The 25707-nt window shown below is 36.6% G+C and overlaps 1 protein-coding gene across 1 annotated transcript in view; it reads right to left on the minus strand.

Moving 5' to 3' along the window:
• Positions 1 to 25707, minus strand: part of adgrv1 (adhesion G protein-coupled receptor V1) — a 513902-nt gene that overhangs the window by 336186 nt on the left and 152009 nt on the right. The window contains exons 22-28 of the mRNA XM_061980535.1: positions 21900 to 22273; positions 17074 to 17253; positions 12335 to 12515; positions 9846 to 10039; positions 9633 to 9762; positions 4282 to 4362; positions 1044 to 1183 (exon numbers count right to left, since the gene is read on the minus strand). Of these exons, the coding sequence (XP_061836519.1) occupies positions 1044 to 1183; positions 4282 to 4362; positions 9633 to 9762; positions 9846 to 10039; positions 12335 to 12515; positions 17074 to 17253; positions 21900 to 22273 (1280 nt within the window). The remainder of the gene's footprint in view (positions 1 to 1043; positions 1184 to 4281; positions 4363 to 9632; positions 9763 to 9845; positions 10040 to 12334; positions 12516 to 17073; positions 17254 to 21899; positions 22274 to 25707) is intronic.

Raw genomic sequence — 25707 nt, forward strand, 5'->3', positions numbered from 1 at the left:
AATAAGTTAATAATTACTAAAATGAGTAATTAATTAATCCATCCATCCATCCATCCATTTTCTACCGCTTGTCCCTTTCCGGGTCGCGGGGGGTGCTGGAGCCTATCTCAGCTGCATTCGTGCGGAAGGCGGCGTACACCCTGGACAAGTCGCCACCTCATCACAGGGCTAATTAATTAATTATAATTGGAAATAAATACATAATGTGTTATTGAATGTGTCATCAATGTATTTAATGTAAAATTACATGTAATTATTGAATCATTTAATTAAGCATTGACTTAAATATTTCATGAATTATTGAATCATATAATATATTATTGACACAATCAAGTAAATAATTAAATATTTATGTAATTTTGGCTCATTTGGTAAGTTTTTAATTATTATCCAAATATCTCTGTATAGGGGTCAAGTGGGACACAATTAGATGAATAAAGAAATATTTAAGTAATTACATAAATGTGTCATTAATCAAACAAATTATTAAATAAAGAAAGAAAGGAAAAATGATTAAATCGTGAAAAATGATTAAACCATGAAATCAATAATTAATTAAATGTTTCGATGATTAAATGACTGTACTACAATCTAAATAAAGTACAGACACTTGTACTTTATATGTTTGTGTTTAATTCCAATTATCATTCATTAATGACATATTTAATAAATATTCAAACATTTTATTTAACTTTGTCCCATGAGATCCTCCATGTGTAAAACTTAATGATATGGAGTTAATCAAAATAGATTAACAGAATGTTTGTTTTGCAAGCGCCACAAATAAAAATTTTAATTGAATGTTATTCCAGCAAACCTTTGGTTATTGGATGTGCATTTGTGCAATTGTTTTACATGTTTCTAAACATAATTGTATTTGTTTAAATGATTCCCACTAGATGGAGCCTGCGTACCACCAGTGATGTATTCACCAGCATTATATTTTCCTTAGCTACATGGCTCAAAAACCCACTCAACTTACAATCTGTGAGGGAATGACAGTTTTCTTTTTTTACCCCTTTTTGTGAGACTACTTAACTGACCTGTAGAACCACAGAGCTGTGTCCATCTTCAGGTTCTGTCCCATGAATGGACAGAGAGTCGGGGCTGAAGTCAAACACTCCGTGGGCATCGTCCGAGGCTGCGATGGTGACTGTGATGCGGGATGCAGCTCCCAAGCTGGCTGTGCAATGGAACAAATCAAAAATACAATAACTTTTTACTTCTCCTTAAACATTCTACTTTGGTGCATTAATCAGGGAACATGATGAATAAATAAATGAATGAATATATATATATATATATATATATATATATATATATATATATATATATATATATATATATATATATATATATATATATATATATATATATATGTTTTCATTATTTTCATGACTATTTACATTGTAGATTGTCACTGAAGGCATCAAAACTATGAATGAACACATGTGGAGTTATGTACTTAACAAAAAAAGGTGAAATAACTGAAAACATGTTTTATATTCTAGTTTCTTCTTTGGTCTGATTACTGCTTTGCACACTCTTGGCATTCTCCCGATGAACTTCAAGAGGTAGTCACCTGAAAGGGTTTTCACTTCACAGGTGTGCTCCACATGTTTTGATGCCTTCAGTGACAATCTACAATGTAAATAGTCAAGGAAATAAAGAAAACGCATTGAATAAGGGAAAGGTGTGTCCAAACTTTTGGTCTGTACTGTACTGTATGTATGTATGTTTCCCGGGCGCAGCCACCGCTGCTGCCCACTGCTCCCCTCACCTCCCAGGGGGTGAACAAGGGGATGGGTCAAATGCAGAGGACACATTTCACCACACCTAGTGTGTGTGTGTGTGTGTGTGTGTGTGTGTGTGTGTGTGTGTGTGTGTGTGTGTGTGTGTGTGTGTGGGTGACAATCGTTGGTACTTTAACTTTAATATATATATATATATATATATATATATATATATATATATATATATATATATATATATATATATATAAAATTAATAGCAAATTAATGTCGACTTTAAATATCGGTTATAGGCCTCCTTGACGACTAATAATTGGTATGGGTATCGGCCCTGAAAAACATCGTGAAAAAAAAGAAAATAATTAAATCGTGGAAAATCGTGAAAAAAATAAGAATTAAATTGTGAAAAATTCAAACTTTGTGTAAAATGCTTGACAAATAGGACTTAAATCGTGAAAATGATTAAATCATGAGATCAATAATTAATTAAACGCTAAAAATCCAAACTTTGTGTAAAATGCTTGACAAATAGGACTGATAGGTCTCTGATTATATATTCATGTTTAAAAAACTTTTACTGCAAATGAATATCGGCTTTAAATATCGGTTATTGGCCTCTTTGACGACTAATAAGCGGTATTAGTATCGGCCCTGAAAAATATTGTGAAAAAAAAAAAGAATTATCCATCCATCCATTTTCTACCGCTTGTTCCTTTCGGGGTCACGGGGGTTCTGGAGCCTATCTCAGCTGCACTGGGCGGAAGGCGGCGTACACCCTGTTCAAGTCGCCAACTCACCGCAGGGCCAACACAGACAGACAACATTATCACTCACATTCACACACTAGGGCCAATTTAGTGTTGCCAATCAACCTATCCCCAGGTGCATGTCTTTGGAGGTGGGAGGAAGCCGGAGTACCCAGAGTTAAATCGTGGAAAAGCGTGAAAAAATAAGAATTAAATTGTGAAAAATACAAACTTTGTGTAAAATGCTTGACAATTAGGACTTATTAAGTCTCTGATTATGTATTCATGTTTAAAAAACTTTTACTGCAAATGAATATCGGCTTTAAATATTGGTTATTGGCCTCTTTGACTACTAATAATCGGTATTGGTATCGGCCCTGAAAAAAAAGAATCAAGAAAAAAATATGAATTAAATTGTGAAAAATCATGAAATAAATCGTGAAAAAATACGAATTTAATCGTGAAAAATCTAAACTTTGTTTAAAATGCTTGACAAATAGGACTTAAATCGTGTAAAATTATTGAATCATGAAATCAATAATTAATTAAATTCTAAAAATCCAAACTTTGTGTAAAATTCTTGACAAATACGACTTATCAAGTCTCTGATTATATATTCATGTTTAAAAAACTTTTACTGCAAATTAATATCGGATTTAAATATCGGTTATTGGTCTCTTTGACAACTAATAATCGGTATTGGTATTGGCCCTGAAAAAAAAAAATCAAGAAAAAAAAAAAAAATTAAATCGGCAAAAATCGTGAAAAATTCAAACATTTGTGTAAAATGCTTGACAAATAGGACTTAAATCGTGAAAAATTATTAAATCATGAAATCAATAATTAAATGCTAAAAAAAAATAACTTTGTGTAAAATGCTTGACAAATAGGACTTAAATCGTGAAAATGATTAAATAATGAAATCAATAATTAATTAAATGCTAAAAATCCAAACTTTGTGTAAAATGCTTGACAAATAGGACTTATTAAGTCTCTGATTATATATTCATGTTTAAAAAACTTTTACTGCAATTGAATATCGGCTTTAAATATCGGTTATTGGCCTCTTTGACGACTAATAATCGGTAATGGTATCGGCCCTGAAAAAAAAATCAAGAAAAAAATACGAATGAAATCGTGAAAAATTTTCAAAAAATCATGAAAAAATAAGAATTTATTCGTGAAAAATCCAAACTTTGTGTAAAATGCTTGACAAATAGGACTTAAATCCTGAAAAATTATCAAATCATGAAATCAATAATTAATGAAATGCTAAAAATCCAAACTTTGTGTAAAATGTTTGACAAATAGGACTTATTAAGTCTCTTATTATATATTCATGTTTAAAACATTTTTACTGCAAATGAATATCGGCTTTAAATATCGGTTATTGGCTTCCTTGACGACTAATAATCGGTATTGGTATCGGCCCTGAAAAAAAAAAATCAAGAAAAAAATATGAATTAAATTGTGAAAAAATAAGAATTCAATCGTGAAAAATTCAAACTTTGTGTAAAATGCTTGACAAATAGGACTTAAATCATGAAAATTATTAAATCATGAAATCAATAATTAATTAAATGCTAAAAATCCAAACTTTGTGTAAAATGCTTGACCAACAGGACTTATTAAGTCTCTGATTATGTATTCATGTTCATATAACTTTTACTGCAAATGAATATCGGCTTTAAATACCGGTTATCGGCCTCCTTGACGACTAATAATCGGTATCGGCCCTGAAAAAAACATATCGGTGGATCTCTAGTAGACAGATAGACACTTACCATGGTGGAAAAAGGATGAAGGCAGGAAATCAGAGTCACTCTCGCCACTACCACTTTCCTCAACATGCAGAAAGTGATCCACTGGTGGATCACAAGTCAGGATCACACATGAGGAGGGGGAAGATTCACAGCAGGACGTCAGACCAGGAGATAAGATATCACAAAAAGGCATGAAAGTGGTTGTTGATAGGGAAGGAGGCCGCTCACAGAGACAGACAACACACACAAACAGAGCAAGGTTTCTGCCAGATGGTAGCACACAAGCAGCAATTTAGCATCGGGTAACCATACATCTGAAAATGTAATTTCATTACACCAGGGGTGTCCAAACTTTTTTCAAATCAAAGGATGAGTGGGCCATTTTGGTAGATTTTCACCTTCAAAATCAGTTCAATATACAATTTTTTTTTTAACGAACCAGAAAATACAATTTTAGTCGAAATTTCTTGTGAACGCTGAAGATCCAAAGCCAAACTGAAATGCAAACTGTTAGCACGCTGGCCAGGTAGCGTCAAGTAACAAAAAAATATGAGCAAAATGAGCTAAAAAGCTAAAACGCCAACAGCACTATGATAACATGCTAACAATAGCATGCTTACAGTGGTTATTAGTGAAATACTAAAAGATATGACGCTATACCTGCTTTTAAAAAGCCAGCATGCTAACTTTAGCATGTTAGAATGCTAACAGTAAAATGTGTGTCAAGTACCAAAACATATTACTCTGAGGTGTGCACCTGAAAAAAAATTAGCTTAAAAAAGTTAGCATGCTAACAGGTGTCATTCGTCAAGTACCAAGATATTGGACGCTACAGAGCGCACCGGTATAGAAGCCGCACCCACTAAATTTTAGAAGTAAAAAATACCAGTGAAATTATCTAAAAAAGCTAGCATGTTAATATTAGCTTGCTAAAGTATTAACTGTAACATGCTAGTACCAAAATATATTACTTTGAGGTGTGTACCTCAAAATGTGTTAAAAATACTAGCATGCTAATGTTAGCATGCATCAAGTACCAAAAAAATCACCAAAATGATTCCCGGGCGCAGCCACCGCTGCTGCCCACTGCTCCCCTCACCTCCCACGGGGTGATCAAGGGTGATGGGTCAAATGCAGAGAATAATTTCGCCACACCTAGTGTGTGTGTAACAATCATTGGTACTTTAACTTAAAATATGGCTGGTGTATACCAACAAAATAATCTAAAAATAAATAAAAGCTACCACAGTAATGTTAACATGCTAACAGGTATCATTCGTCAAATACCACAATGTACTACTCTGAGGTGTCTACCTAAAAATGTGTTTAAAAAATGCTAGCATCCTCATGGTAGCACGCATCAAGTACCAGAATATGACTGGTGTATACCTACAAAATAATCTAAAAAAAAGCTAACATTCTAATGTTAACATGCTAACAGGTAACATTTGTCAAGTACCACAAGTATTACTCAGAGATGCGTACCTAAGAATGTGTTAAAAATGCTAGCATGTTAATGTTTGCATGCATCAAGTTACAAAATAATTCCCGCAAAAAAGCGAATATACTAATGTTAACATGCTAACAGGTATCATTCGTCAAGTACCACAAATATTACTCTCAGATGCGTACCTAAAAATGTGTTAAAAATGCTAGCATAATCAAAATAATCTAAAAAAAACAACAACCCAGCATACTAATGTTAACATGCTAACAGGTATCATTCGTCAAGTACCACAATGTATTACTCTGGGATGTGTACCTAATAATGCGTTAAAAATGCTAGCATGCTAATGTCTGCAAGCATCAAGTAACAAAATATGGCCGGTATATACCTACAAAATAATCTAAAAAAACAAAAAACTAGCATTTTAATGTTAACATGCTAACATGTATCATTCGTCAATTACCACAAATATTACTCTGAGATGCATACCTAAAAATGTGTTAAAAATGCTAGCATGCTAATGTTAGCATGCATCAAGAACCAACATATGGCTGGCGTATACTTACAAAATAATATAAAAAAAAACAACCTAGCATTTTAATGTTAACATGCTAACAGCTATTATTCGTCAAGTACCACAATGTATTACTCTGAGGTGTTTACCTAAAAATGTGTTAAAAATGCTAGCATGCTAATCTTAGCATGCATCAAGTACCAACATATGGCTGGTGTATACCTACAATATAATAGAAAAAAAAAAAAAACAGCATACTAATGTTAACATGCTAACAGGTATCATTCGTCAAGTACCACAATGTATTACTCTGAGATGCGTACCTAATAATGCGTTAAAAATGCTAGCATGCTAATGTCAGCAAGCATCAAGTAACAAAATATGGCCGGTGTATACCTACAAAATAATCTAAAAAAAACAAAAAACTAGCATTTTAATGTTAACATGCTAACATGTATCATTCGTCAAGTACCACAATGTATTACTCTGAGATGCGTACCTAAAAATGTGTTAAAAATGCTAGCATGCTAATGTTAGCATGCATCAAGTACCAACATACGGCTGGTGTATACCTACAAAATAATCTAAAAAAAAAACAACCTAGCATTTTAATGTTAACATGCTAACAGGTATCATTCGCCAAGTACCACAATATATTACTCTGAGGTGTGTACCTAAAAATGTGTTAAAAAAGCTAGCATGCTAATTTTAGCATGCATAAAGTACCAAAACATGGCTGGTGTATACCTACAAAATATTTTTTTTTAAACCTAGCATTCTAATGTTAACATGCTAACAGGTATCATTCGTAAAGTACCACAATGTATTACTCTGAGGTGTGTACCTAAAAATGTGTTAAAAATGCTAGCATGCTAATGTTAGCATGCATCAAGTAGCAAAACATGGCTGGTGTATACCTACAAAATAATCTAAAAAAAAACACAACCTCGCATACTAATGTTAACAAAATAATCCCCGCAAAAAAGCGAATATACCGTATTTTCCGCACTATAAGGCGCACCTAAAAACCACAATTTTTCTCAAAAGCTGACAGTGCGCCTTATAACCCGGTGCGCTTTATTACGATTCATTTTCATAAAGTTTCGGTCTCGCAACTTCGGTAAACAGCCGCCATCTTTTTTCCCGGTAGAACAGGAAGCGCTTCTTCTTCTACGCAAGCAACCGCCAAGGAAAGCACCCGCCCCCATAGAACAGGAAGCGCTTCACCCGCCCCCGGAAGAAGAAGAAAAAACGCGCGGATATCACCGTACGTTTCATTTCCTGTTTACATCTGTAAAGACCACAAAATGGCTCCTACTACGCGACAAGGATCCGGTTCATAAAAAGACGCAATCTCTCCATCCGCACACGGATTACTACCGTATTTCACAGCAACTGATATTCCTGTGAACTGCACTGTGGAACGGGAGCACGTACGGTGAATATTCGCACCACAGGGAATGAGAAGTCATCCTTCACTGTGGTTCTAGCTTGCCATGCTAACTTCCACCCATGGTGATATTCAAAAGGAAGACCTTGCCAAAAGAGACCTTTCCAGCCGGCGTCATCATAAAAGCTAACTCGAAGGGATGGATGGATGAAGAAAAGATGAGCGAGTGGTTAAGGGAAGTTTACGCGAAGAGGCCGGGTGGCTTTTTTCACGCAGCTCCGAAGGCGAACACACCTTCACTAAGACGGGCAGATAGCGCCGGTCGACATACGCCAACATCTGCCAGTGGATCGTAAATGCCTGGGCAGATAGTTTCGGTCACAACTGTGGTCCGAGCTTTCCGGAAGGCAGGATTCACAGAACTGCTGCACAACAACAGCGACACTGAATCCGATGACTTCGACGAGGCGGAGCCGGCCATTTTTGGATCCCACGCTTGCGCAACTTTTCAATTCGGACACCGAAGACGAAGAATTCGAAGGATTTACGAATGAAGAATAACTTCAGAAGGTGAGCGCTATGTTTATTTTGTGTGTTGTGACATTAACGTTCGAGCAACATTATGTTGCTATTTATTGCTCTACACCATTTTGAATTTTACTATGTTTGTGATTGCACATTTGCGTACATTTTGGGACAGAGTTGTTAGAACGCTGGTTTTCAATATATTATTAAAGTTTGACTGAACTATCTGACTGTTTTTTTGACATTCACTTTAGCGCAGCGTTTTTTTGACATTCACTTTAGCGCAGCGTAGGCGCGGCTTATAGTCCGGGGCGGCTTATTGGTGGACAAAATTATGAAATATGTAATTCATAGAAGGTGCGGCTAATAATCCGGTGCGCCTTATAGTGCGGAAAATACGGTACTAATGTTAACATGCTAACAGGTATCATTCGTCAAGTACCACAATGTATTACTCTGAGGTGTGTACATAAAAATGTGTTTAAAATGCTAGCATGCTAATGTTAGCATGCATCAAGTACCAACATATGGCTGGTGTATACCTACAAATACTCTATAAAAAAACAACTAAACTAGCACTTTAATGTTAACAAGCTAACAGTTATCATTCGTCAAGTACCACAATGTATTACTCTGAGGTGTGTACCTAGAAAGGTGTTTAAAATGCTAGCATGCTAATGTTAGCATGCATCAAGTACCAACATATGGCTGGTGTATACCTACAAAATAATCTAAACAAAACCCAACATCCTAATGTTAACATACTAACAGGTAACATTTGTCAAGTACCACAATATATTACTCTGAGGTGTGTACCTAGAAATGTGTTTAAAATGCTAGCATGCTAATGTCTGCATGCTTCAAGTAACAAAATATGGCGGGTGTACACCTACAAAATAATCCCCGCAAAAAAGCGAATATACTAATGTTAACATGCTAACAGGCATCATTCGTCAAGTACCACAAATATTACTCTGAGATGCGTACCTAAAAATGTGTTAAAAATGCTAGCATGCTAATGTTAGCATGCATCAAGTACCAACATATAGCTGGCATATACCTACAAAATAATCTAAAAAAACCCAACTAGCATTTTAATGTTAACATGCTAACAGCTATCATTCGTCAAGTACCACAAGTATTACTCTGAGATGCGTAATTAAAAATGCGTTAAAAATGCTAGCATGCTAACGTTAGCATGCATCAAGTACCAAAATATGGCTGGTGTGTACCTACAAAATAATCTACAAATAAAAAGCTAGCATACTAATGTTAAAATGCTAACAGGTATTATTTATCAAGTAACAAAATATTTGACGCTAAGGTGTATATCTGCAAAATTAGCAAAAAAGCCAGCATGCTAATGTTAAAAAATGACCTAGGGGCCTCACTTTGGACACCCCTGCATGACACAGAACAGATGTAGGAGCAACTACAGCTAAATGTTCCAGTTCTTGCAGAAGCCAACAAGGAGAAGTAGAATTTTGAGGTGTCACCTCCTCCATCAGCATTGTAGAGCTCCACTCTGAAGGCTTTGTCCAGCTCCGGGACTGGGTTGTCAATGATGGGGACCGTTATGAACTTGAACCTCTCTCCTGGGAGAAAGTCCAGCATACCCTGGGAGTCCTGAAAGTTGGAAAAAAAACAAACCCACCAGTCCGTTACAATTTGGTGGGACAGTACGTGTTATGGCCAGAAGGACGCCTCACCTGGTAGTCTTCTGGGCTGGACGCTGTGAAGGGTGTTGTTCTGTACCCTACCATCACCCTTCCAATCAGGCCCTGGACCCGGGCCACCGGCAGACGGACTTGCCCGTCTTCCTCACTGACTGTGATGTGCGCCGGTTCCAAAGCAGGGGGGATCAAGCCTTCCTCCGGAGGTTGAGGCTGGAACTGCAGTAACCCTGCGAGGAGAAGGAAGGACTTGAGAAAATACGAAGTAGAATGGTGCACGGGACTATTTTGTGCACCAACTGCACACAGCAACCCTGTCAAAACTGGGTTTGCACTCAGTATTAACTATCAAAAATGTAATACACATCAGTGTCTTGTCGGCTTGGGTGGAAGAGAAGACACGGCAGAAGGAACCGTGTTTGACCATCTTGGAACTAACGGACATTCATCTAGACCAGGGGAGTCCCAAGTGCGGTCGTTAGTATTCTAATATTAGCATGCTAGCTTTTTATTTTTTTATTACAAATTTTCCAGGTATACACCGCAGTGTCAAATATTGTTACTTGACAAATGATACGATGCTATCCTAAGTTTTTTATTTTTAAATAATGTTGTATGTATACACCTCAGTCATATTCATACTTGCCAACCTTGAGACCTCCGAATTCGGGAGATGGGGGTGTGGTTGCAGGGGCGGGGTTGGGGGGCGGAGTTGAGGTGCAGGTAGCATACCCCTTCCACTTCGAGCTTTTCTGGATGAAATGAAATTCTTTTTTCCAATCATTTTGGAACTTGCAAGCGTATTTCTTCTTCTTACTCGTCGTCGCCATGTCTCTTCTTCGTTCTTCTGCTTCGTCTCCTTTTTGTTGTGTGTGCAGTTGTGCACTGAGCTCCAAAAGCCGTATATGTTATTGTAGCGTCCCGGAAGAGTTAGTGCTGCAAGGGATTCTGGGTATTTGTTCTGTTGTGTTTATGTTGTGTTACGGTGCGGATGTTCTCCCGAAATGTGTTTGTCATTCTTGTTTGGTGTGGGTTCACAGTGTGGCGCATATTTGTAACAGTGTTAAAGTTATTTATACGCCCACCCTCAGTGTGACATTGCGTTATCATTAAATCAGTTAAAATATCATACAACGTGTCAGCATTTCTTGACATTTTCCAATAAAGACCCTTGTTAAACCCGTCCCACGCTACATTATTATGTGACTGGGCCGGTACGCTCTTTATATGGAGGACAAGCGGACGCCTGGACAGCATGCGGCTATTAAGGGGTGAAAGTTTCAGGTGAGAGAGGACGCTAAAGGCAGTGTCTTTAAGGCACGCCCCCAATATTGTTGTCCGGGTGGAAATCGGGAGAAATTCGGTAGAATGGTTGCCCCGGGAGATTTTCGGGAGGGGCACTGAAATTCGGGAGTCTCCCGGGAAAATCGGGAGGGTTGGCAAGTATGGTCATATTTTGGTACTTGACGCATGTTACAGTCAGCATTTGAGCATGCTAGCTTTTCTAGCTAATTTAGCAACTATACACCCAAGTGTCATACATTTTGGTATTTCACTAATGCTAACTATATCAATCAATCAATCAAAGTTTATTTACATAGCCCTATATCACAATTGCCTCAAAGGGCTTCACAAACCACAACGACATGTAAACTGTAAGCACGCAATTTTTAGCATAGAAATGCTAGCATGCTATTTTTTTTAATTACTTGGCCAGCGTGCTAAAAGTTAAAATTTTTAGGTTGGCTTTTGATCGTCAGCATTCAAACAGAATTCTGGTTCTTTGCAAAAAATCGATATATTGTACTTGTTTTAAAAGGTGAAAACTACCAAAATGGCCCCTGTATCCTTTGATTTGTCAGTCTGTGGCCTTCAGGGGGAAAATTGTGGGCACCCCTGAGCTACAGTGATACATCCAGCCGGAAGAAGAAGCTGTTGTAGCGTGCATACACACACTACATCACCATGACAAGCACTGCTTGGATTGATACAGCCTTTTGCATGGAGTATTAGTAAAACTCCATGTTCCATCTTTTTCACGACTCATGCATTCTTGCCTAAGACGGGCGAGTCAAAGAATGCGGGGGCCATTTTGGCAGTTTTCACCTTCAAAACCAGTACAATATAAAGATCTAGAAAATGCAATTTCAGTAGAAATTTTGTGTGAATGCTTGACATCCAAAGCCGAACTGAAATGCTAACAGTTAGCTAGCGAGACAGATAGCATGAGTTAGCATGCTAACACTTCTAAACTAACATGCTAACAATAGCATGCTTACAGTTAGCATTAGGGAAGTGCCAATATATATGACATTGAGGTGTATACCTGCTAAATTAGCTTCAAAAGCTGCAATGCTAACTGTAACATGTGTCAAGTACCAAACTATATCACTCGTAGGTGTGTACCTGAGAATACGAATAAGAAAAATGCGCGTAAAAAAGACACTTAAGAGCACGTTTAGAAAGCCCAGGTTGGTAATAAGATGTGTTGTATCAAGCTATGTTTCAGGTGTGAAGGTGATTACCATAGGGATGGTCACTCGCTGTTACAGTAACAACATTCACAGAAGCCCTGGGGTCAACGCTGGCGCCGCTGGTGGGAGTCGAGCCTGGCTTCCCATCCCGTGACTGGGCTGACAGCAGAGTGACCTGGAAGGTCTCTGCCAACTCAGGGAGGCTGTCATCCAACACCAATAGGTTCAGTACCTAAACAAATATAAGACAAGTTCTGGATCTGCAATCAATCCACGGCGCAGGAAATAGACCGATAGGTGGAGGTAAATGTCCCGGAACACATTCATTGAAATGCATGCAAGAGCTGTACAACTATGGAGGCTAATTTGTGTCTTTATTACAAAGGCTTTATTTGACACTGAATTTATGTAACTTAATTTTTTACCTTAAATGATGCTGACAATTTCATGAAAACAGAAATTGGGAGCAAAATGTACATGTTTAAGAAATTCAGTTTGTTAAATTCAGCATATAAAAATTCAGTGCAGAAAACTCAAGACTCACTTTCAAGTTATTAAAACTGTTGATCCTGTCTCAGAAACAGGTGAGTCTTGAAGCGACAAATATTTCTGCACTGAATTTTTACACACTGAATTTTTTACAGTGATTTTTATACAGTGAATTTTGTTCAACTTCATTTTTTTAAGCTTTTTTTTTTTTACACACTGATTTTTTTGTTACATTGAAAGTTTTACAAATATTTCTTTACACTGAATTTGTATACACATTTTTTTGTACACACTGAATTATTTTAGACTGAAATTTTTTAACAATATTTTACACTTAATTTTTATAAAACGTTTTTTTCCCCAGTAAATGTATTTTAACTGAATTTTTACACATTTAATGTTTTACACTGAATTTTTATACACAAATTATTTACCCTGTTTATTTTTTTTTTACATTGAATTTTATACACTGAATTGTATAACACTGAATTTTTAAACACTGTTTTTTACCCTGTTTTTTATATTGTATTTTTTTTACATTGAATTTTATACACTGAATTGTATTACACTGAATTGAATTACACTGAATTTTTATACAGTGAATTTAGTTAAACTGAATTTTTTTGTCACATTGACATTTTTACAAATATTTTTTCACAGAATTTTTACACACCATTTTTTACCCTGTGTTATATATTGGATTTTTTTTACATATAATTTTATACACTGAATTGTATTACACGGAATTGAATTACACATAATTTTTATACAGTGAATTTTGTTAAACTGAGGGGTTAGTGCATCTGCCTCACAATACGAAGGTCCTGAGTAGTCTTGGGTTCAATCCCGGGCTCGGGATCTTTCTGTGTGGAGTTTGCATGTTCTCCCCGTGACTGCGTGGGTTCCCTCCGGGTACTCCGGCTTCCTCCCACCTCCAAAGACATGCACCTGGGGATAAGTTGATTGGCAACACTAAAATTGGCCCTAGTGTGTGGATGTGAGTGTGAATGTTGTCTGTCTATCTGTGTTGGCCCTGCGATGAGGTGGCGACTTGTCCAGGGTGTACCCCGCCTTCCGCCCGATTGTAGCTGAGATAGGCTCCAGCGCCCCCCGCGACCCCAAAAGGGAATAAGCGGTAGAAAATGGATGGATGGATGGATGAATTATTTTGTAACATTGACATTTTTACAAATATTTTTTCACTGAATTTTTATACACCATTTTTTACCCTGTTTTTTATATTGTATTTTTTTTACATTGAATTTTATACACTGAATTGTATTACACTGAATTGAATTACACTGAATTTTTATACAGTGAATTTTGTTAAACTGAATGTTTTTTACACTTTTTATATTTCCATAAAATTGTTTACACAGTGATTTTTTGTTACATAGAATTTTTTACAAATATTTTTTTACACTGAATTTTTTACACATTTTTTTTACACACTGAATTATTTTAGACTGACATTTTTAAACATAATCTTTTACACTTAATTTTTATACACAATTTTTTACCCTGTTTTTATTTTTATTTTTTTTACATTGATTTTTATACACTGTTTTTTACACACTGAATTTGTATACAGTGAATTTTGTTAAACTTAATTTTTTACACAAAATTGTTTACATAGTGATTTTTTTGTCACATTGACATTTTTACAAAAAAAATTTCACTGAATTTTTATACACCATTTTTTACCCTGTTTTTTTATATTGTATTTTTTTTTACATTGAATTTTATACACTGAATTGTATTACACTGAATTGAATTACACATAATTTTTATACAGTGAATTTTGTTAAACTGAACGTTTTTTTACATTTTTTATTCTTCCATAAAATTGTTTATAGTGATTTTTTGTTTCATAGAAATTTTTACAAATATTTTTTTACACTGGGTTTTTTTACACAATTTTTATACACATTTTTTTTTACACACTGAATTATTTTAGACTGGAATTTTTAAACATAAGTTTTTACACTTAATTTTTATACACAATAATTTACCCTGTTTTTTATATATTTTTTTAACATTTAATTTTATACACCGAATTGTATTACACTGAATTGTATTACACTGAATTTTTATACAATTTTGTTAAACTTAATTAAAAAAAAAAATCCATAAAATTGTTTACACAGGGATTTTTTGTTACATTGACATTTTTACAAATATTTTTTTAAACTGAATTTTTTTACACTGAAGTTTTATACACATTTTTTTGTACACACTGAATTATTTTAGACTGACATTTTTAAACCGAATTTTTTACACATAATTTTTATACAATGTTTTTTTCCACTAGTAAATGTATTTTAAATGAATTTTTACACATTTGGTTTTTTTACACACTGTTTTTAACACACTGAATTTTTATACAGTGAATTTTGTTAACCTGAATTTATTACACGTTTTTTTACACACATTTGTTTCCATAGTGATTTTTCGTCATTTTGACATTTTTACAAATATTTTTACACTTAATTTTTTTTACACATCATTTTTAAACACTTTTTTTTACACACTGAATTATTTTAGACTGAAATTTTTAAACATAATTTTTTACACTTAATTTTTATACAATATTTTTTTCCAGTAAATTTATTTTAACTACATTTTTACACATTCAATGTTTTACACTGAATTTTTATACACAATGTTTTTACCCTGTTTTTATATTGTATTTTTTACATTGATTTTTATACACTGAATTGTATTACACTGAATTTCTATACACTGAATTTTTTACACTGAATTTTTATAAACTGAATTTTTTTACACATTGAAATTTGGCCACATATTTATATTCAATGAAATTGTGAGCATAATTTGATGTAAAAAACAAAAATTCAAACACAAAAACTTTAAAATAAATTCAGAGCCCGAAAAAAGCTTTCGTAATAAAGACACTCCATATAAAACAGAGTTGCCTTTCAGTGAATGAGTGCTTTAATGATGTCTGTTTTTGTGGTATTACTATCAAACTGGACAGCATCATGCTGGGCATTTTTCCGATCTGTTGCCCTTTTTATGCAGCTGAAGAGGCTTAAAATAAAAGAAGCACCTCAAATATGATGTAAGCACCATTGTTAATTAATTGTTTACAAGTTATTAAATAAACACTCTGACAGTGTCAACACACAGTATTATGATCATTTTGATATACAGTGGGACCTTAACTTAAGAGTGTTTTGAGATAAGAGCAAATAGGGGATTTGCCTCCTTAATTTTTACAAAAACTGGATTCTGATTACAAAAACTATTTTGATTATAAGGTAAAAAACTGTCAGTTCAGTTGCCAGAATTTTATTGTAACATTTCTGGTGGTTTTTACAGCTTACTACTGTAGATTTGAAAAAAAACAGTACCCCAGTACTGCTGAGCTGACAGTATTTTTTAATGTAAAATGTTTAATTTTTTTGATTGATGACTTGCTTTGAAATCATAAATCAAGCAGGTAATTAAGTATGTTATTATTTAAAAAAATGTTTGGAATGTAGAGTAATATAATAAATACATAATAATAATAAATAAATAATAAATAATTAAATTTGTTGCATTATTAGACAAAGATTAAAAAAATATGCATTTGCAAGTATTCCTGTACATGTCTTTATACTGTCAAAATTGAAAGAACAAATACATTTAGTAAATGTATGGCCAGATGTGGCCCACGGGCCTTGAGTTTGACATCCGTGCTCTAAGGCAAATGCTGTACATTACTTCATAAACTATTGTAGTTGTTAGTAGTACATTCTATTGCAGTGATTCTCAAACTGTGGTACGTGTACCACAAGTGGTACGCCAAAGAATCACTTCATGAAATATTCAAACACAGTGTTACTGTTCAAACTGTGCGGCCGGAAATATTAAATATTCTTGTTAAATAAAACCTCTGCCTTGTTTTTAATGAATACTTAGGTGTACTATGCTACTGTATTTTACTGTTGTCATTATTGTGGTTTTCTGAGGTGGTACTTGGTTTAAAAAAAGTTTGAGAACCACTGTTTTGTTGCATTGTCTTTATACAATAGTTCTTATCTAAAATATTGTTATTGTATTTAAAAGGAATGTTAAATGTTAAAATTGTGCTGTTTTCGACGGCATGCATTGATTAAATTGAGATACAGGTGTTTTGAGTTAAGAGCGTCATAGAAGCATTTAAACTTGTAAGTTGAGGTACAACTAGTTCTTCTATTCAACAGCCATTTGAGTGGAGTTTAACTTTTATTAGATTTTTTTTAACCACATGCAGGCCAGCTGGTGAGTCGTTCTGACACACTCGTATCACACACCTCAGAGCGCTGTCCCGGCGTGAAAAGAACAGCTCCCGTGGCGTTGACAAAATCCTGCTCCGCAGGTGTTTGACTGTCCGAGTCGCTCACTTGGCTGACAGAATAATTGACGTGAACGTGGTCGAGAGATCCTCGCATCCGCTCGATCACACAGGAAATGGTCGAGCCCTCCTCAGTAGTCTAAGACAGGAAATGGAAAGAGAAGAACGTGTTAGTTCAAATCCAAACAATTGAAATATGTCACATGCATGAAGTGGAACCTCGATTTACGAAGCATCTATTTGCAAACTTTTCGATTTACAAACTTTTGGGTGGAGACAAATATGCCTCTGTGTACGAACGCTTCATTCATTCATCTTGTACGGAAACAACCTTCGTACAACAGCAAGTTTCAATTCTGGAAAAATATGCCAAAGCAGACTTATTTCACAGGCACGGCCTCCCGATCCCTCCCTTCTTGTCTCCCTCTGTCTATGTGCTCCATTCTCGTCAGCTCCTCTTTTGCAAAAAATTAATATAAGTGGATTTTGCTTTTTAAAATGTTTAATTTTGTAGCAATATAAGGAATTTTGTGATTTCTGATTGTTTTTGAGGGCACAAAAGGGACTTCTGTGTGTGCGTGTCTTGGCAGAGCAGCATATAGAGGTCAGTTAAGCTTGTCGTTGTTGTTGTTGTTTTGGCTTGTTAATAAAGAAATAATTGATCCATCACCTCCTTGTTATGTTTGTTTGATGTACAGTACTGTGTAGCACTTTATATTGTGTTCAAAGTGTACAAACCTTCACTAAAATATGGACTTTTGTCGAGGTTGGAACCAATTATTAATATTTACATTGTTTGTTATGGAGAAATTTGCTTCACTATACCAACTTTTCAAATCAGGAACCCTGCTCAAGAACCAATTAGGTTTGTAAATCAAACTTCCACTGTATTATTACTTCTTTCTAGAGCACACACAGCCCCTCCCACCTTCTTCTCTGTCTTTTCCTTTCTCTCCTCTCGTAAGCTGTTCCTATGCTGATGTTAATGTACTGTGAGTGGATTTTACTTATTAAAATGTTTATTATTGTAGCGATATGGTCATTACAGTTAAGGAATGTTGTGATTTCTGATTGTTTTTGAGGGCACCAAAGGGACTTCTTTGTGTGTGTGTCCGGGCAGAGCAGCCTAAACAGCAAAGTTTAGCTTGCAGTTGTTGTTGTTTTGGCTTGTTAATAAAGAGAATGTTGATCCATTGCCTCCTTGATATGTTTGTTTGATATACAGTACTGTACATCACTTTATATTGTGTTCAAAGTGTACAAACCTTCACTAAAATATGGACTTTTGTCAAGGCCGGAACCAATAACTCATATTTACATTGTTTCTCATGGAGAAATTTGCTTCACTATACCAACTTTTCAAATCACAAACCCTGTTCAAGAAGCAATTAAGTTTGTAAATCAAGCTTCCACTGTATTATTACTTCTTTCTAGAACACACACGGCCCTCCCACTGGCCCCTTCCCACCTCCCCCTCTTGTCTTTTCCTTTCTCTCCTCTCGTGAGCTGTTCCTTTGCCCATGTTAATGTACTGTAAGAGGATTTTACTTTTTTAAATGTTTATCATTGTAAAACTATGGTTGTTAAAGTGAAGTATTTGTGTGATTTCTGATCATTTGTGAGGGCACCAAACAGACCTTTGTGTGTGTGTGTGTGTGTGTGTGTGTGTGTGTGTGTGTGTGTTGACAGAGCAGCATAAACAGCACAGTTTCGCTTGCCGTTGTTGTTTTTGTCTTGTTAATAAAGAGAATGTTGATCCATCACCTCCTTGTTATGTTTGTGTGATATTCAGTACTGTACATCACTTTATATTGTGTTCAAAGTGTACAAACCTTCACTAAAATATGGACTTTTGTCAAGTCTGGAACCAATTATTCATATTTACATCTGCTTCACTATACCAACTTTTCAAATCCGGAACCCTGTTCAAGAACCAATTAGGTTTGTAAATCGAGGTTCCACTGTATTATGGTGTTCAATGGCCTAAATAGGCTGCATTCCAAAACTTGCATTGCCTAATTCCAGCACATTAATAAAGTGATTCACAGACTGACCACCGGATAGTTCACATGCCTCTAAAAGGTAGATCCTCTTGTTTCTGATGGAATGCCCTCCCTCAGCCCCGCCACCTGTTGTGCTGATGAACATGAGCGACGATACACACATCTCTGGTTGCAGCGTCGGGGAATCCTGATCTACTTCTACAGGAATGCCCGGACTGATAGTCCCCGGGGCAGCCGCACCATCTGTTGCTCCACCTGAGATGAACGCCGGCCTCCACGCAAACAATCGAGACTAAAAAGGGAGAGCGTGTGCCTGCCGCAGCCAAGCGTGAAGACTAATGAAATATGCAGCAAAATCAGCAGGTTTGGGTTACCTATGTTTACACTGTGTGCATATTGTTTAGTTGTAGACATATGTGGTATGCAGCTGTAATTGTAAGATTACAGTATTTAACTGATGCAGCTGGGAGAGTAAGAAACCGTAAATTCCGGACTATAAGCGGCCTTTTTTTTTTTTCAACGCTTTGAACCCTGCGGCTTATACAACGGTGCGGCTCATTCATGGTTTTTTTTGCTTTGCTGACAGCCATAATACAAATAGTTCCCAAAAAAAGACGAACAAAGTTATTGTTTGTGCTATGGCGCCATCTTTTGGACGGGTTTACTCACTGCAGCTGCTGCAGTGCCCTTTTCTTTGGACTACAGCTTTCAACCAGAAGTGCTGTTCCGTCTTCTAGCCGTTCAAACTGTTTCTGCTCGAAAGGATTCTTCATCCATCACTCCAAGCAACGTTTGTAAGTTTTACAATATAACTAAAACAATACTTACTTACTCAACCGTCCCATGTGCGATGTCTGTAGGAGTGTTTTCATGCGTATTCGTGCTATCGTAATGCAATGAAGCTAGTGTCGTTAGCATGAGCTAATATGCTAACACGTTTACGAGTTAGTATTAGTAACTTACAATGGCATTCATTTTGTATTGTTTCAGTTTCACAAATTCCTCAGTAAATTCACCAAAACGTCCCTGCGGACTTATTGAGTCTGTTTAGCTGATTGGAAAGCTAGCTTCTACAGCTAGTGGGTCCATTACAATGACTTCTGTTTTGTTTGCTCAGCCGTTTGGACGCAATTAAGGTATGTAAACATTTTCAAAATATTTCTGTGTAAATAACTCATTTCACAACGTATATATCTGCGGCTAATAGTCCGGTTCGGCTAATACACGGAATTTGTAAAAAAATATATATATATATATATTTAGTGTGTGCGGCTTATTTACTCCTGAGGGAACTCTCCTGAAGGAATCAATAAAGTACTATCTATCTAACTATCTAGTCCGGAAAATACGGTAAATGTACTCGTTCTTTAAATGTTGACATGCAAATGCGCTGCATGTGACTGCATATAATCTACACTTTAATAATACACTATATTGCCAAAAGTATTTGGCCACCCATCCAAATGATCCGAATCAGGTGTCCTAATCACCTGGCCCGGCCACAGGTGTATAAAATCAAGCACTTAGGCTTCTACAAACATTTGTGAAAGAATGGGCCGCTCTCAGGAGCTCAGTGATTTCCAGCGTGGAACTGTCATAGGATGTCGTGAAATTTCCTCGCTCCTAAATATTCCAAAGTCAACTGTCGGCTTTCTTATCAGAAAATGTGAGAATTTGGGAACAACAGCAACTCAGCCACCAAGTGGTAGGCCACGTAAACTGACAAACAGGAGTAAGAGGTCGCCCATTTTCTTTACAGTCTGTTGCTACAGAGCTCCAAACTTCATGTGACCTTCCAATTAGCCCACGTACAGTACGCAGAGAGCTTCATGGAATGGGTTTCCATGGCCGAGCAGCTGCATCTAAACCATACATCACCAAGTCCAGTGCAAAGCACGTCGCCACTGGACTCTAGAGCAGTGGAGACGCCTTTTCTGGAGTGATGAATCACGCTTTTCTATCTGGCAATCTGATGGACGAGTCTGGGTTTGGAGGTTGCCAGGAGAACGGTACATTTCGGACTGCATTGTGCCGAGTGTGAAATTTGGTGGAGGAGGAATTAGGAACTTTGAATGCTCCAGGTTGCCAAAACATTTTGGACAATTCCATGGTCCCAACCTTGTGGGAACAGTTTGGAGCGGGCCCCTTCCTCTTCCAACATGACTGTGCACAAAGCAAGGTCCATAAAGACATGGATGACAGAGTCTGGTGTGGATGAACTTGACTGGCCTGCACAGAGTCCTGACCTGAACACCTTTGGGATGAATTAGAACGGAGACTGAGAGCCAGGCCTTCTCGACCAACGACAGTGTGTGACCTCACCAATGCACTTTTGGAAGAATTGTGGACAATTCCTATAAACACACTCCGCAACCTTGTGGACAGCCTTCCCAGAAGAGTTGAAGCTGTAATAGCTGCAAAAGGTGGACCAACATGATATTGAACCCTCAAAATTAAGTTAATATGTGAGTCAAGGCAGGTGGCCAAATACTTTTGGCAATATAGTGTATCTGACCATATCTGTTTCAAGCATTTTTTTGGTTATCAAATACTTAAAAATCTGTTTGTCAACTTGCCTTAAGATTTCAAAGCAAGTTATCATTCATTTGTAAGTAAAAAATAATCGAAAACGGGTTTTTTTGCAAATTGGGAAAGGTGGCTATTATACATTTATATTCGTATACATCAGAGGGCAGCCATGTTTGCAATGTGACTGTCAATAAAAACAAGATTGAAACTGATCAGTGGATACAGCCTTTTCTATTTTTGGCAGTGCACTCACGTCAGGTATGCAGCGGCCAGTGAATCCAAAAAGCCCATTGGCATTGTCGCTCTTCATGACTCGAATCATGGCCGTGGGCCTGGGGAAGGGGAGGCGAGCGCCGCCCCGCACGGCCACCAGCTGCAGGTAGAACACTTCCTCTCCCTCCTCTTCGTCGTCATCCCTGACTTCCACCACGAACGACTTCTGCGTCTCCAGCGGCCGGTAGCGTAGGTAACCCGAGACGGTGCGCAGGTCTGCCTTGGCGGGCTGGCTGTGGAGTTCATGCACGCGGCCAGGGTCCAGCTTGGTCCTGTACAAGCGGACATCTTGCAGAAGGCCCGTGTACAGCTGCCGGCCCGACGTATCGGACCCAATGAAAACTGACGCAGGACCTGGTGTATGGAAATGGAAAATACAGTTTTATACAGAATACAGTTCATATAAAAAGACTACAATAGAGATTGACTAATATTCATATTGTCACGGCCCAGGTGCACACCAGTGCGTACTCATCTGATGTAGTGTTGTAACTAGGGATGTCCGATAATGGCTTTTTGCCGATATCCCGATATTGTCCAACTCTTTAATTACCGATACCGATATCAACCGATATATGCAGTCGTGGAACTAACACATTATTATGCCTAATTTGGACAACCAGGTATGGTGAAGATAAGGTACTTTTTGAAAAAATTAATAAAATAAGATAAATAAATTAAAAACATTTTCTTGAATAAAAAAGAAAGTAAAACAATATAAAAACAGTTACATAGAAACTAGTAATTATTGAAAATGAGTAAAATTAACTGTTAAAGGTTAGTACTATTAGTGGACCAGCAGCACGCACAATCATGTGTGCTTACGGACTTTATCCCTTGCAGACTGTATTGATATACATTGATATATAATGTAGGAACCAGAATATTAATAACAGAAAGAAACAACCCTTTTGTGTGAATGAGTGTGAATGAGTGTAAATGGGGGAGGGAGGTTTTTGGGGTTGGTGCACTAATTGTAAGTGTATCTTGTGTTTTTTATGTTGATTTAATCAAAAAAAAATAAAAATAAATAAATACATTTAAAAAAAACTGATACCGATAATAAAAAAAATGATACCGATAATTTCCGATATTACATTTTAACGCATTTATCGGCCGATATTATCGGACATCCCTAGTTGTAACGATACCAATATTTTGGTACCGGTACTAAAATTATTTCGGTACTTTTCGGTACTTTTCTAAATAAAGGGGACCACAAAAAATGGCATTATTGGCTTTATTTTAACAAAAAATCTTAGGGTACATTAAACATGTTTCTTATTACAGTTAAGTCCTTAAATAAAATAGTGAACATACTAGGCAACTTGTCTTTTAGTAGTAAGTAAACAAACAAAGGCTCCTAATTAGTCTGCTGACATATGCAGTAACATATTGTGTCTTTTATCATTCTATTATTTTGTCAACATTATTAAGGACAAGTTGTAGAAAATGTATTATTAATCTACTTGTTCATTTACTTTTAATATCTGCTTACTTTCTCTTTTAACATGTTCTATCTACACTTCTGTTAAAATGTAATAATTACTTATTCTTCTGTTTTTTGATACTTTACATTAGTTTTGGATGATACCACAAATGTAGGTATCAATCCAATACTAAGTAGTTACAGGATTATACATTGGTCATATTCAAAGTCTTAAGTTTATAAACATAAAATTAATTTTAAAAAAATGAAAGAAGATGTTGTGATGCCAAAAAATATCGACGTAATCATAGTAGTATCGACTAGATACGTGCCTATACTTGATATCATTACAGTGGATGTTAGGTGTAGATCCACCAATGGCGTTTGTTTACATTTTGATGCCGGTGAGCTACGGTGTGTAGTGAAGCATGTTTAGCTATTCCTCGTCCTGCAGGGATGATACTTGTAAGAAACTTAATTTATTTGTCGCCATGGAGACAAGGATTAGTGATTTAAAAGTAGCTAAAACACTGCCGACGGCGGTTGGACTTTAGCTGCTAGCTAGCTAGCCATGTCTTTTAAAGCACCTCTTCCTGAGGGCGTTTCAGTGTTATAACTTCACCTTTATCGTTAACATGTTTTCCCTTTTCCAAAATTCCCGGTTTCCCCGGAATTGTCTTCCCATTGACAATGAATGTATAATATTTCTCAACCGATTCCAACCGTTCCACCATCCACACACTCCTCTCACTCTGGACAATCAAACTACCATTTTTCAAGTTTAAAAAAATGTCAGGAATTCCAAGACTTCCCGGTTTTTCAAAGCCCTATTTCCACCTGTTCCTGGAAAGTTTTCACTGTCCACATTTTTCAACCGTTTTTGACCATTCCACCTTCAAAACATTCCTCTTAGTTGGGACAACAAATACTCCTATTTTTTTTTTTTGTACACATTTCCATTTTTCCCGAAATTCCAGGAATTCCGAAAATACCCATTTTCAATCCAACTGTTCCCGAAATCCCCACATTTCCAGGAAATTCCCACTCTAATGAATGGATGTAGTCATAGTTCTACAATGCCCTAAATTCTCAAAATATTGCGCCATTTTTAAACCTGATTCCAACCTTTCAACCATCCACGCACATTACTCTTCAAATACCCGTTTTCCCTTTCCCCAAATTCCTGGAATTTTCTCCCCTTTGACAATGAATGGGAAATATATAATCTACTGCATATTTCTCATCCGATTCGAACCGTTCCGACGTCCACACACTCCACTCCCTCTGTACATTCAAGCATTTCATTTACACTCGCGCATAATGGCGGAATTGCAAATTGTAGTTATTTATCCATCCATTCATCACTCCATTTTTTTTACCGCTTGTTCACCTATTGTTACACCCTGGACAAGTCGTCACCTCATTGCAGGGCCAACTAGTTATTTGTCTACTTCACCAAATATTTATTGTGTAAACAATAAATACTGGTATCATATGTGTATATATTGTATCTACTGATGTAGTTATGTTGTAGTTGGGGGAAAAAAAGTTGATACCGATAAAAAAAAGGCCGATACTGATATACATCCAGGGTTTCCCGCAGCGCTTTGTTGTTAAGGCGGCCGCCTTAACAAGAAAGAGACACCGCCTAAACTAACGTCTTAACAAGCTGCAACGCTTCGTACTGTCTCTGTCTGTACGTCTCTGCAGCACCCAGCATTGTCCCACCCACAGAACCATCTGATTGGTTACACGCAGCGCGGTAACAGCCAATCAGCAGTGCGTATTCAGAGCGCATGTAACAGCCAATCAGCAGTGCGTATTCAGAGCGCATGAAGTCAGTGCTCCTGCGGTCTGGTGAGCAGAAAGGTGTTTAGCAGGTAAGCATAATAATAATAAACACCTCCCAGTCAACTCCTAGTAACATCACTATGAGCCCGTTGACGTTCTAGAAACATAAGCGGCAGCTCAGCTCGCGCGCAGTCCTTGAGGTGAAGGCTAATTAGCTTTTAGCGTAACGTTAGCTCACTGTGCGGTGTGCGTGCGTGTGTGTGTGTGTTACGGACAGCAAAGCCCTGTTTGTCTGAGAGAAAGACAAGCATTATTGACCTACAGATACAGTTAACAACTAAGTTATTTCACTTTACCTTTTTCTGTATTGATTGAGCTGTGTTGAATCAGCAAAAAATGACATTATGTTAAATGAAGAGTTTCTGTCTCTGATAGTTGATATAATAATGTAACTGCATCATAAAGCCTACATGAACTCCATGGTGTTCAGGGATGAATAGTCTCTCCTATTGCTATTGTACTATTTTTTCAGCTACAGTTACATTAATCATTAGTAATGTAGCAGCCT

This window comes from Nerophis lumbriciformis, linkage group LG20 (genome assembly GCF_033978685.3).
Source record: "Nerophis lumbriciformis linkage group LG20, RoL_Nlum_v2.1, whole genome shotgun sequence".
NCBI lineage: Eukaryota > Metazoa > Chordata > Actinopteri > Syngnathiformes > Syngnathidae > Nerophis > Nerophis lumbriciformis.